A 13,148-nucleotide genomic window follows, 5' to 3' on the forward strand; every position below is an offset into this window, starting at 1 on the left:
TACACTCCCACCAACAGTGTAAAAGTGTTCCTTTTTCTCCACATCCTCTCCAGCATCTGTTGTCTCCAGATTTTTTAATGATCACCATTCTAACTGGCGTGAGATGGTATCTCAATGTGGTTTTGATTTGCATCTCTCTGATGACCAGTGACAATGAGCATTTTTTCATATGATTGTTGGCCTCATATATGTCTTCTTTCGTAAAGTGTCTGTTCATATCCTTTGCCCACTTTTGAATGGGCTTGTTTTTTTCCTATAAATCTGTTTGAGTTCTTTGTAAATTCTGGATATCAGCCCTTTGTCAGATGGGTAAACTGCAAAAATTTTTTCCCATTCTGTTGGTTGCCGATTCACGCTAGAGACTGTTTCTTTTGCTGTGCAGAAGCTGTGGAGTTTCATTAGGTCCCATTTGTCTATTTTGGCTTTTGTTGCCAATGCTTTTGGTGTTTTGTTCATGAAGTCCTTGCCTTCTCCTATGTCCTGGATGGTTTTGCCTAGATTTCCTTCTAGGGTTTTTATGGTGCCGGGTCTTATGTTTAAGTTTTTAATCCATCTGGAGTTAATTTTGGTGTAAGGTGTCAGGAAGGGGTCCAGTTTCTGCTTTCTACACATGGCTAGCCAGTTTTCCCAACACCATTTGTTGAACAGGGAGTCCTTTCCCCATTGCTTGTTTTTGTAAGGTTTATCAAAGATTGTATGGTTGTCGCTATGTTGTGTTGCCTCTGATGCCTCTGTTCTGTTCCACTGATCTATATCTCTGTTTTGGTACCAGTACCATGCTGTTTTGATTACTGTAGCCTTATAGTATAGTTTGAAATCCAGTAGTGTGATGCCCCCTGCTGTGTTCTTTTTGCTTAGAATTGACTTGGCTATGCGGGCTCTCTTTTGGTCCCATATGAAGTTCAAGGTGGTTTTTTCCAGTTCTGTGAAGAAAGTCAATGGTAGCTTGATGGGGATAGCGTTGATTCTGTAAATTACTTTGGGCAGTATAGCCATTTTCACGATATTAATTCTTCCTAACCATGAACATGGAATGTTTCTCCATCTGTTTGTGTCCTGTCTGATTTCGTTGAGCAGTGGTTTGTAGTTTTCCCTGAAGAGGTCCCTTACGTTCCTTGTGAGTTGTATTCCTAGGTATTTTATTCTTTTTGTAGCAATTGTGAATGGCAGTTCATTCTTGATTTGGCTCTCTTTAAGTCTGTTATTGGTGTAGAGGAAGGCTTCTGATTTTTGCACATTGATTTTATATCCTGAGACTTTGCTGAAGTTGCTTATCAGTTTCAGGAGTTTTTGGGTTGAGGCGATGGGGTCTTCTAGGTGTACTAGCATGTCATCTGCAAATAGAGACAATTTGGCTTCCACCTTTCCTATTTGAATACCCTTTATTTCTATTTCTTGCCTGATTGCTCTGGCTAAAACTTCCAGTACTATATTGAATAGGAGTGGTGACAGAGGGCATCCTTGTCTAGTGCCGGATTTCAAAGGGAATGCTTTCAGTTTTTGCCCATTCAGTATGATATTGGCTGTTGGTTTGTCATAAATAGCTTTTATTACTTTGAGATACGTTCCATTGATACCGAGTTTATTGAGGGTTTTTAGCATAAAGGGCTGTTGAATTTTGTCAAATGCCTTCTCTGCATCAATTGAGATAATCATGTGGTTTTTGTTTTTGGTTCTGTTTATGTAGTGAATTACGTTTATAGACTTGCGTATGTTGAACCAGCCTTGCATCCCTGGGATGAATCCTACTTGATCATGATGAATAAGATTTTTGATTTGCTGTTGCAATCGGCTTGCCAATATTTTATTGAAGATTTTTGCATCTATGTTCATCATGGATATTGGCCTGAAGTTTTCTTTTCTTGTTGGGTCTCTGCCGGGTTTTGGTATCAGGATGATATTGGTCTCGTAGAATGATTTGGGTAGGATTCCTTCTTTTTGGATTATTTGGAATAGTTTCAGAAGAAATGGTACCAGCTCCTCTTTGTGTGTCTGGTAGAATTTAGCTGTGAACCCGTCTGGACCTGGGCTTTTTTTGTGTGGTAGGCTCTTAATTGCTGCCTCGACTTCTGCCCTTGTTATTGGTCTATTCATAGTTTCAGCTTCCTCCTGGTTTAGGCTTGGGAGGACACAGGAGTCCAGGAATTTATCCATTTCTTCCAGGTTTACTAGTTTATGTGCATAGAGTTGTTTGTAATATTCTCTGATGATGGTTTGAATTTCTGTGGAATCTGTGGTGATTTCCCCTTTATCATTTTTTATTGCATCTATTTGGTTGTTCTCTCTTTTCTTTTTAATCAATCTAGCTAGTGGTCTGTCTATTTTGTTGATCTTTTCAAAAAACCAGCTCTTGGATTTATTGATTTTTTGGAGGGTTTTTCGTGTCTCAATCTCCTTCAGTTCAGCTCTGATCTTAGTTATTTCTTGTCTTCTGCTGGGTTTTGAGTTTTTTTGATCTTGCTCCTCTAGCTCTTTCAATTTTGACGATAGGGTGTCAATTTTGGATCTCTCCATTCTTCTCATATGGGCACTTATTGCTACATACTTTCCTCTAGAGACTGCTTTAAATGTGTCCCAGAGATTCTGGCATGTTGTGTCTTCGTTCTCATTGGTTTCGAAGAACTTCTTTATTTCTGCCTTCATTTCGTTGTTTATCCAGTCAACATTCAAGAGCCAGTTGTTCAGTTTCCATGAAGCTGTGCAGTTCTGGGTTGGTTTCTGAATTCTGAGTTCTAACTTGATTGCACTATGGTCTGAGAGGCTGTTTGTTATGATTTCAGTTGTTTTGCATTTGCTGAGCAGTGCTTTACTTCCAATTATGTGGTCAATTTTAGAGTAGGTATGATGTGGTGCTGAGAAGAATGTATATTCTGTGGATTTGGGGTGGAGAGTTCTGTAAATGTCTATCAGGTTTGCTTGCTCCAGGTCTGAGTTCAAGCCCTGGATATCCTTGTTGATTTTCTGTCTGGTTGATCTGTCTAATATTGACAGTGGAGTGTTAAAGTCTCCCACTATTATTGTGTGGGAGTCTAAGTCTCTTTGTAAGTCATTAAGAACTTGCCTTATGTATCTGGGTGCTCCTGTATTGGGTCCATATATGTTTAGGATCGTTAGCTCTTCTTGTTGTATCGATCCTTTTACCATTATGTAATGGCCTGCTTTGTCTCTTTTGATCTTTGTTGCTTTAAAGTCTATTTTATCAGAGATGAGGATTGCAACTCCTCCTTTCTTTTGCTCTCCATTTGCTTGGTAAATCTTCCTCCATCCCTTTATTTTGAGCCTTTGTGCATCCTTGCATGTGAGATGGGTTTCCTGGATACAGCACACTGCTGGATTTTGGCTTTTTATCCAATTTGCCAGTTTGTGTCTTTTGATTGGTGCATTTAGTCCATTTACATTTAGGGTTAATATTGTTATGTGTGAGTTTGACACTGCCATTTTGATGCTAGCTGGCTGTTTTGCCCGTTAGTTGTTGTAGATTCTTCATTATGTTGATGCTCTTTAGCATTTAGTGTGATTTTGGAATGGCTGGTACTGGTTGTTCCTTTCTATGTGTAGTGCCTCTTTCAGGAGCTCTTGTAAAGCAGGGCTGGTGGTGACAAAATCTCTGAGAGCTTGCTTGTTCGCAAAGGATTTTATTTTTCCTTCACTTCTGAAGCTCAGTTTGTCTGGATATGAAATTCTGTGTTGAAAGTTCTTTTCTTTAAGGATGTTGAATATTGGCCCCCACTCTCTTCTGGCTTGTAGAGTTTCTGCCAAGAGATCTGCTGTGAGTCTGATGGGCTTCCCTTTGTGGGTGACCCGACCTTTCTCTCTGGCTGCCCTTAGTATTTTCTCCTTTATTTCAACCTTGTTGAATCTGATGATTATGTGCCTTGGGGTTGCTCTTCTTGCGGAATATCTCTGTGGTGTTCTCTGTATTTCCTGCATTTGAGTGTTGGCCTGTCTTGCTAGGTGGGGGAAATTTTCCTGGATAATGTCCTGAAGAGTATTTTCCAGCTTGGATTCATTCTCTTCATCACATTCTGGTACGCCTATCAAATGTAGGTTAGGTCTCTTCACATAGTCCCACATTTCTTGGAGACTTTGTTCATTCCTTTTTGCACTTTTTTCTCTGATCTTGGTTTCTCGTTTTATTTCATTGAGTTGATCCTCAACTTCTGATATTCTTTCTTCTGCTTGGTCAATTTGGCTATTGAAACTTGTGCATGTTTCGCGAAGTTCTCGTATTGTGTTTTTCAACTCCTTTAATTCATTCATATTCCTCTCTAAGGTATCCATTCTTGTTATCATTTCCTCAAATCTTTTTTCAAATCTTTTTTCAAGGTTCTTAGTTTCTTCACGTTGATTTAAAACATGTTCTTTTAGCTCACAAAAGTTTCTCATTATCCACCTTCTGAAGTCTAATTCCGTCATTTCATCACAGTCATTCTCCGTCCAGCTTTGTTCCCTTGCTGGTGAGGAGTTTTGGTCCTTTCTAGGTGGCGAGCTGTTCTGGTTTCGGGTGTTTTCCTCCTTTTTGCGCTGGTTTCTTCCCATCTTTGTGGATTTATCCACCTGTCGTCTGTGTAGTTACTGACTTTTTGATTGGATCTCTGAGTGGACACCCAGATTGTTGATGATGGAGTATTTCTGTTACTTGATTTTCCTTCTACCAGTCTAGCCCCTTCGCTGTACGACCGCTGAGGTCCACTCCAGGCCCTGCTTGTCTGGGGTGCACCTGTAGCGGCTGCGGAACAGCAAGGGATGCTACCAGTTTCTTTTTCTGCTATCTTTGTCCCAGGATGATGTCTGCCGAATGTCAGTCTTATGGATATAGAGGGGTCAGGGAGTTGCTTGAGGAGACAGTCTGTAGGAGCTCAAGTGTTGAGCTGTGAGCTCTGTTGTTCATTCAGGGCTGCTAGGCTGCTATGTTTAGTTCTGCTGCAAGCTAACTCGTAAGAAAACCCCTTGTTTTTCCTCTGATGCTCTGTCTGGGGGGCTGTTGGGGCTTTCCTTGTGAGTGTCCGCCTCACTGTCCTGCCCAGCTAGGAGGCAGTCTAGTCACTTTTTGCCTGCCGAGGCTCCGCCCTGCTGGTGTGAGGTTTGCCCTTTTCCTGCAGGCTCCGCCCTGTTGCCTCGGGCTACGCCCTGCGGCGGAGTCTCTCTGTTGTACCGGGTTGCCTCGGCGGCAGGCTGCATCAGCAATGGGCGTGTACCTCAGTAGGGGCTGATTGCCTCGGTAATGGCTGACCCCCCTCCCCCGCGGAGCTGCGCTTTAAAAAAAAAAACCTATTCACCAGAAGCGTTTGGAATCGCCGTTTTGTTTGTCCCACTGCGCTCCCCCAAACGCTGAGTCCCTGGGATTTCCTGGGCTGGGTCACAGTTCAAGACCCTTTCAGTCTCAAGTTCAGCCCTCTCGGGTCTTAGTTTGCCGGTTCAACAGGGCACCCGTAACAGTGCGCTTTTGTATGGAGCGCTGTGGAGCGCCTCTGCGCTCCGGCGCGGGCCGGAGCCACACCGGCTGCCGGCTACGCCAGCGGAGACTTCTGCCTGGCGTCCTGCGTCTCTTTAATACCTGGGAATTTCCCCGTTCTGTGGGCAACTACGATCCGTCTGGAAATGCTTCCCCGACTCACCCTCTCCGTGCGTCCAGCGAGAGCTTCAATCCTGGGTTGTTCTCACAGCGCCATCTTGAGTCCTCTCCCCTACCACAACCTATTTCTATCAAAATAGGACTGTGTATGTTTTATAGTAATTGATAATCAACTATGACTACATATGTTGATTTAGAATATCAGCCTTTTAAAATGGTTATATCAAAAAAGTAACATCCCTTTCTATATCATAAAATTTGGCCATTTAGTGGGCCAAATTAAGAAATAAGTAGTTTTATACTTCATTAATTTCATTGAAATAATTTTTGGTCTTGAATATATTCTTCCCTGTCTTCATCTTTAATAAAGAATGTCTACAGTATTATTTGTAAGATCTAATTAACACTAAAATATAGTTTTGTTAATTAGTAATTAACATACATGCTAGAATATGATTTAAAAGATAATAATGTAGGCCGGGCGCGGTGGCTCAAGCCTGTAATCCCAGCACTTTGGGAGGCCAAGGCGGGTGGATCACGAGGTCAAGAGATCGAGACCATCCTGGTCAACATGGTGAAACCCCGTCTCTACTAAAGATACAAAAAATTAGCTGGGCATGGTGGCACGTGCCTGTAATCCCAGCTACTTGGGAGGCTGAGGCAGGAGAATTGCCTGAACCCAGGAGGCGGAGGTTGCGGTGAGCCAAGATCGTGCCATTGCACTCCAGCCTGGGTAACAAGAGTGAAACTCCGTTTCAAAAAAAAAAAAAAAAAAAAAGATAATAATGTAACAAAATACATAAAGTTAAATCATGTAAATATGAATAATGTTCATAAGGCAATAAACATTTCAATGAGTCCTCAGTGTGTATTTCCATATTTGTCATTGTTATCTATTCAGGATCTCCTTGATTTTTGATTAGTACCTATGAAAGGAAAGTTGATATATACTTAAATATATACCAGTGATCTGAAATAATAAATATATCTTCCTAAATATTCAACAAGCGTTGAGAACTTTTAATGCCATTTTGTATTTAAGTGCATTTAAATGTGTCAAGAGTATATCTTTCCACATGAAGTCGCTAGGCTAAAGATTATAACCAACTGAGGAAGTATTATCATTTTTTTTTGTCTTCTTGACCTCTAGTTGTCCCTGAATACTTTCATATCTTTTACCTTCAGAGTGTTCTGCTTTCTTGTTATTGCCTGTGGTCTTGCATGTGCAATCAGCCCCACACATTCTTCATGCCCCCTGCACAGACAAACCAGTTTACTAAAACAGCGGTACTGCAGGCAGAATGACTAGGGTTTATCACTCAGATCAGTCTCCCTGAAGGCTCAGAGGTTAAGGTTTTTCAGATACTTTGGTGGGCATGGAGTGGGGAATGGGGAATGTTGATTAGTTGCAGATGAAATCATAAGGGTAGGGAAAATGGTTCTTATGTGCTGAGTTAGCCTCTGGGTAGGGGCCACAGGATGTGGATTTGGTCATCAGTCACAGGTCTGGGTGGAATCAGTCAATCTACAGGAGTAACTGGGCAAATTACAAATCTTATGACCTCTGGAACAATGGCTGGTTATTATATAAGTCTGCATTTTAGCATTAGTCAGGCCTATCTCATAATCCTAACCTTATGGCCTTTCATTGGTTTTACAAAAGCAGTTTTGTTTTGAGAAAGGGCTGTTTTATCCTTGCTTTAAAGTTAAACTATAAATTAAATTTGTGCCACATGCAGGAATGACTAAAGAAAGTCGGAGGTTAGAAGCAAGATGGGATCAACTATTTCAGATCTTTCTCTCTCTCTCTCTCTCTCTCTCTCTCTCTCTCTCTCTCTCTCTCTCTCTCTCTCTCTCTCTCTCTCTCTGTCTCGTTTTGAGACAGGGTCTTCTTTTCCAGGCTGGAGTGCAGTGGTGCAGTCTCAGCTCACTGCAACCTCTGCCTCCCACCTCAAGCAATTCTCCTGCCTCCTGAGTAGCTGGGATTATAGGCACCTGCCACCACTCCCAGCTAAGTTTTGTGTTTCTAGTAAAGATGGGTTTCACCATGTTGGTCAGGCTGTTCTCAAATTCCTGACCTCAAGTGATCCACCCACCTTGCCTCAGCCTCCGAAAGTGCTGAGATTACAGGTGTGAGCTACTGCCTCAGATTTCTCTTAATGTCTTGATTTTGCAAAGGCAGTTTCACATGTAAAATTTTCTAGTGCCAGATTATTGGAACCTCAGTTATACATTTGTTTTTTGTTTCATTTTGTTTTTCTTTTTGCTCCCCCGGCCACTATATATTTGTTTTTATACACACACTTATAAATTTTTTAAATCATTTATATGAAATCCTCTCCACTGAAAAACATCACTATTGCTATGTAAATCAATCCAACATATGATAGAGTTAAACCTAGAAATTAATAAATTTGTAAGATCAGAACTCTATACATATTTTACATATGCTAACGTGGTTTTACTTGGCTTAATCTTTTGATTATTTACCTGTAATTAAGATTTAGTTATTCAGTTTGTCCTTTTGCTATCTTCTTCTGAGAGAATGGCTTTTTATTTACAGTTTATTTTATATATCACAATAAAGTTCATGAGCAAGTTTAAGGGAAGACATTGTTTTCTTAATTGATTAAAGCATATTGTGGATATTTTAAGGTATATTGTTTTAGTAGGTGCAGTCAGAAAGATAATTGGGGCTAGAAGGGTGACATATATGTGGACTTATAGATCATAGTTAGGATTTTGGTTTTTAAAAATGTAAAATGGGTAGGTTTGGATTAAAGTGACATGATATTATTTTTCTAATAAGATGATTTAAATTGCTACATTGAGAATAGCCTGAAGAATTAAGATTGCAAACAGGAAGCATTCTTAGAAGGTTTTGCACTAACCCAGCAAAAAGATGACAGTGGCTTAGACCAGAGTGACAATCGTGTAAGCAGTTGGATTCTGAAAAGATATTGAAGATAGAGCCAACAAAATTTCCCAACAAGGTAAGACAGAAAGGAAGATTCAATAACAACATTCACATTTTTAGCCTGAGTAGAAAAATAATGAAGTTTCTATTAACTGATTCTGGGAAATACTTGAGAAGAATAGATTGAGTGGGAATATCAGCTGCTCAGTTTTGGATATGATAAGTTAGAGATGCTGTTAGACATCTAAGTGAAGATGCCAAATTGCCGTTTTAAATATGGTCTGCATTTCATATTAGAGCTGTGGACTGTAGCTATAAGTCTGAGACTCATCCTTATAGAGAGGTATTTACCACTGTAAGACTGGTTATCAAGAGGAAAAGTGGATACGTGTAGTTAGATAAAGAAGACATCCAAGGAGTGTAAGCTGGACCACTTTGGTATTTTGAAGTTGGGAAGATGAAGCAGCCAGAGATGGAGAAAGTGGGAGAAGAGGAACAAGTTAAGAAATTACTTGAAGGAGAGAATTATCAAGAATATGAAATGATCACTAGACTTAGCAGGTAAGAAATCAGCATGTTGACCTTCATTAAGAGCAGTTTCAGTGGAGTGATAAGGGCTAAAGGACTGATTAGAGTGGATTCAAAAGAATGGAAACAGCAAGTGCAAACACCTTTGAAAGAGTTTGGCTGAAAAGGGAAGAAAGGAAAAAATACCTAGATCTGTGAGGAGAGATAGAAGAAACAGAATACACGAAGGATATGTGGGAAACTGTTCACTTGGCTTCTTCTGAATGCAGGTCTGCCACTTTACTATGTAATGCCGTGTGGCTCTGAACCATTTGCCTGTAGTTTACCAAGATATCGATCAGTGTTCTGTGACTTAGCGCCTTGATTTTGAATTGAAGATTTTTAGATTTGGAAGGTACATTATAAATCTTTTGGTAAAACTACTTTCCCTTATAAATAAAGGAGGATAATTCTGGAGGATAACTACCTTTCTTCATTCCACATTGTAGCAGATCTCTAGTCTAGACTGTTAATCTCATGTGCTGATATACCATGCCTCTTCACAGTGTTCTATAACGCTGTTCTAGCTTGGGTTTTCTTTGCATGGACTTCAACAATTTTTTTTAAATTTTCATGTTAGCTGAAGATTCAAAAGAGTTTGAATTTTAGACATTAGCTAAAGTTCAACCAATATCTGCTATTTTTGTGTTGTACTAGCTAGCCATTGAGGATGCAAAGATGAACAAGACATATTTCTTGTCTTGGGGAGCTCACAAGGGAAAAAAATAATACAATGACAAGAAATAAAACATAGCTGGTAAAACTATTCTGTAATGTATAACTTATATAAAGTGTCTTAAGATTTTGGTACATATTCAGGATGGATGTATGAAAGGATGAATGGATAAAAGTGGATGGATGAATGGACAGATGGATGGGTGAATGAGAAGATAGATGAGTGAACAGATGGAGGAGTGGCTCAGTGGATGGATAGATGAAACGATGAGTGGACAGATGAATGAGTGGACAGATAGATGGATGGGTGGACAGATGGATGAATATCAATCTCATTTAAAATTCTCATTACAACATTTTGAGGGAGCCATTTCTTTTCTCATTTTACAGAGGGAAAAACTGAGTCTTATGATCATAAAATGACTTAACAAGGTCTCATGGCTTAGGAGAGGTTGAGGCCAGATTTATACTCAGGTGAGCTAAGCCCTTAGCTGGCTTGCTGCTCAGTGTGGGGTCTCCCCCACATAGATACGCATATGCTGAGGACAGGCACACTGTGTGGGCATCTCCGAAGCACCTATTGACTTTCCTCTTGGGGAGGAGGCCTCTGGGAAGATCTCTTGGCTTCAATATAATGTTTTCAGCTACATTTGGCCCCAGAGGAGTGAGATGGTGGAGCCACGCACCCACAGTCCTTCACACCACACTGGCAGCTGGTGGCAGCACCATCCATGGGGAAAGCAGTGTGGGCAGAAGGGCAGCTGGCATGATTCACTGGAGATGAGGGGAGCCCTTTCCAGCTAGCCCCATGGTTCCCAGGGCCTGTGCTCCAGACAAGGGCAGTGGTGCAGGGGCCAGCCCTGCAGATGCACATATACCTGTGAATCTAAAGTAAAATTTAAAAAAGAGCAACACAGTGCCACTTAAGACAGAGTCAAAAATATGAAATACTTAGGTGTAAATTTGGCAAAAGATGCAAAATATTTCTAAACTGAAAACTACAGAACACTGTCGAGAAATTTTAAAAGACCTAAACAAATGGAGTAATATGAGCACACTGTGTTCATGAGTCAGAAGTGTCAATATTATTAATATGTCACTTCTCCCCAAATTGTTCAGTAGGCTCAGTGCACATTTTAAAATCTGTGAAGGATATTGTGTACAAATTGACAAATAATTCTATTATTTATTAAAAATTAAAGTACCTAGATTTGCTAAAAAAAAAAAATCTGAAGAAAGATCAAATTTGAAAGCCTTTTACTATGTGATTTCAAAATGTATAACTGCAGTATTCAAGACACTGAAATAAAAAATAAACATGCACCAATAGAACAGAGTCAGGAATACCCACTTGTATAAGACCAGTGATTTTTGGCAAAGCTGCAAAGGCAATCAGTGATAGATTGATAGTCTTTTCAACAATTGATAATAGAGGCTTTATATGTCCCTGCTCAAAGAAAATGAACTATCCACACCCATACTGTATACATTCATTTAATTGTATGATCCATTTTGAGTTAACTTTTGTATACATCCATCCATCTAACCACCCGTCCGCTCATCCATCTACCCATCTGTTCATCCATCCACTGATTCATCTGTCCTCTCACCTTTTCATCTATCCATTCACTCATACATACATCCACTCATACATCCATCCATCCATTCATCCATCTACTCATCCTTTCATCCATGCATCTTTTCATGCATTTGTCCACTCACCCGTCCATCTACTCATTCATCTGTCTACTAATCTATCCATTCTACTGATGCATCTGTTCACCCATTCATCCCTCCACTCATTTATTCATTCATCCATCATCCATCTCTTTATTCATCTATCTGTTCATTTACCTCTCCACTCATCTGTCTGTTCATCTGTCTTCCTATAAGTTTCCTTTCTTCGCCATTTACAGCATGGGCTTTCTCACTCATCTCTATCTTCCAGAGACTTTTCTAGCATCTGACCCCAACCTTCCTAGTACAGCTCCCTTCTCTGTCCCCCATTGCTGACACACTCAAGCCCAAACTTCAAACTTAGCTGGATATTCACCTTCTACACTGGACCCAGCAGAGGCCTCAGGGCTCAGGTGGTAGAAGAGGAAAAAGGAGAGGGTAGGGCAGCCACCACCCCACCCCCCAGCCAGCCCTTACTTTCCACTCCAGGCTAGAGATGGTGGAGCAGGCAGCCTGCCCTGCAGGTAATTAATCAATAAACCAATCACTGAAGTAATATTTATTTGGCTCTCACTTGATGCCAGGCACTGTGGCCACCACTGGGGAGAAGACAGTGAACAAAACAGAATCCCTACCCTTGTGCAGGTGGAGTTCTAGCTCAGGAGAGAGAGAACAAACAAGCTGAGTGAGGAATTCGAGCATAAGGTGTCATGGAGAAAAACGGGGGGAGGGGTTGCACTGTTAGGTGGGGTCACTAGTTTCACTGAGAAAGACCTGAAGAAGGGATGGAGGAGCATGGTGGGGACAGCAGCAGGCAGAGGGAACAGCATGTGCAAAGGCCCTGAGATGGGACTCCCTGGTGGGGAGCTCCAGGGAAAGCCTCTGTGGCTGAGCAGAGGGAGTAAAGGCAAGAGGGGTGGAGTTTGCGGGGGTTGGGGGGCGCTCAAGGCCTTGGGGAGCCTTTGCTTTTGTTTCTGGAGAGGGTGGATCCATGGAAAAGTTTGACAGAGGGTGAGTGGAGCCGATTCAGGTGGGAAAAGGCAGAGAAGAGGCTCTGGAGCCCCGGCTCCCCTGCAGGCCCTCAGGGTGGCTGTGTGCACTTGCTCTCTTCGATGGTCCCTGGAATGCATCTGCCTCCCCCACTGACTGGAGGTGCCAAAGGACAGAGGCTGTGTCTGCACCCCCAGCACTCGGCACTTGGTAGGGGCTTGGCTGTGGAAGGCAATGGGAAACATTTGCTGAGATGAAGGTGGGGAGAAACAGATGCGAACAAGAGAATCGGTGAGCCAAGAATGAATGTGCCAGTGAGTGACTGAGGCCTGGCCGGGGCTCCCTCCTTCTCTTCCCAGGCCTCTGGGTGCCCCACTCCGCACCTGTTAAACTGTATAATCCTCCCCACCCAGAGCTCCGAGGCCCTGGCAGTCTCAAGCTGCCGCCCCCAGCCTCTACAGGCCTTGGGTGACAGCGCTGGGGGTCTCCGCTCCAGCTGGGGGTCAGGAAGTCCTTCCATCCACTCCAGCAGCTGCAACCAGACACCTGGTCCCTGAGGCTAGGGAAGGCAGTGGAAAGGACTCCAAGGGGACCCCACCCTTGTCTAGAGGTGCTGGGCTGCTCCCCCACCCCCACCCCCCACCACTCCCTCCTCAGTGCCATTGCAGCCATTCTCAGGAACTGCTGAGCCTCAGTAATGACAGCTTCTCCCTCCCTGGAGGCCTCATCTTGGCCTGGGGACCAGGA

The 13,148-nt window shown here is 42.1% G+C and overlaps 1 protein-coding gene across 9 annotated transcripts in view; it reads right to left on the reverse strand.

Moving 5' to 3' along the window:
* Window positions 1-13,148, reverse strand: part of LOC108590274 (uncharacterized) — a 105,074-nt gene that overhangs the window by 77,521 nt on the left and 14,405 nt on the right. For 6 of the 9 annotated variants that reach the window (XM_035299701.3, XM_078372775.1, XM_078372774.1 and 3 more), the window contains one exon: window positions 11,956-12,623. The exons of 2 other annotated variants lie outside the window; for them this stretch is intronic. In XM_035299701.3, the coding sequence (XP_035155592.1) occupies window positions 12,065-12,623 (559 nt within the window). In that variant the 3' untranslated portion in view covers window positions 11,956-12,064. Of the gene's footprint in view, window positions 1-11,955; window positions 12,624-13,148 lie in introns of those variants that run through there. One more of the 9 variants, XM_035299703.3, reaches the window with a different exon arrangement.

This window comes from Callithrix jacchus, chromosome 5, assembly GCF_049354715.1.
Source record: "Callithrix jacchus isolate 240 chromosome 5, calJac240_pri, whole genome shotgun sequence".
NCBI lineage: Eukaryota > Metazoa > Chordata > Mammalia > Primates > Cebidae > Callithrix > Callithrix jacchus.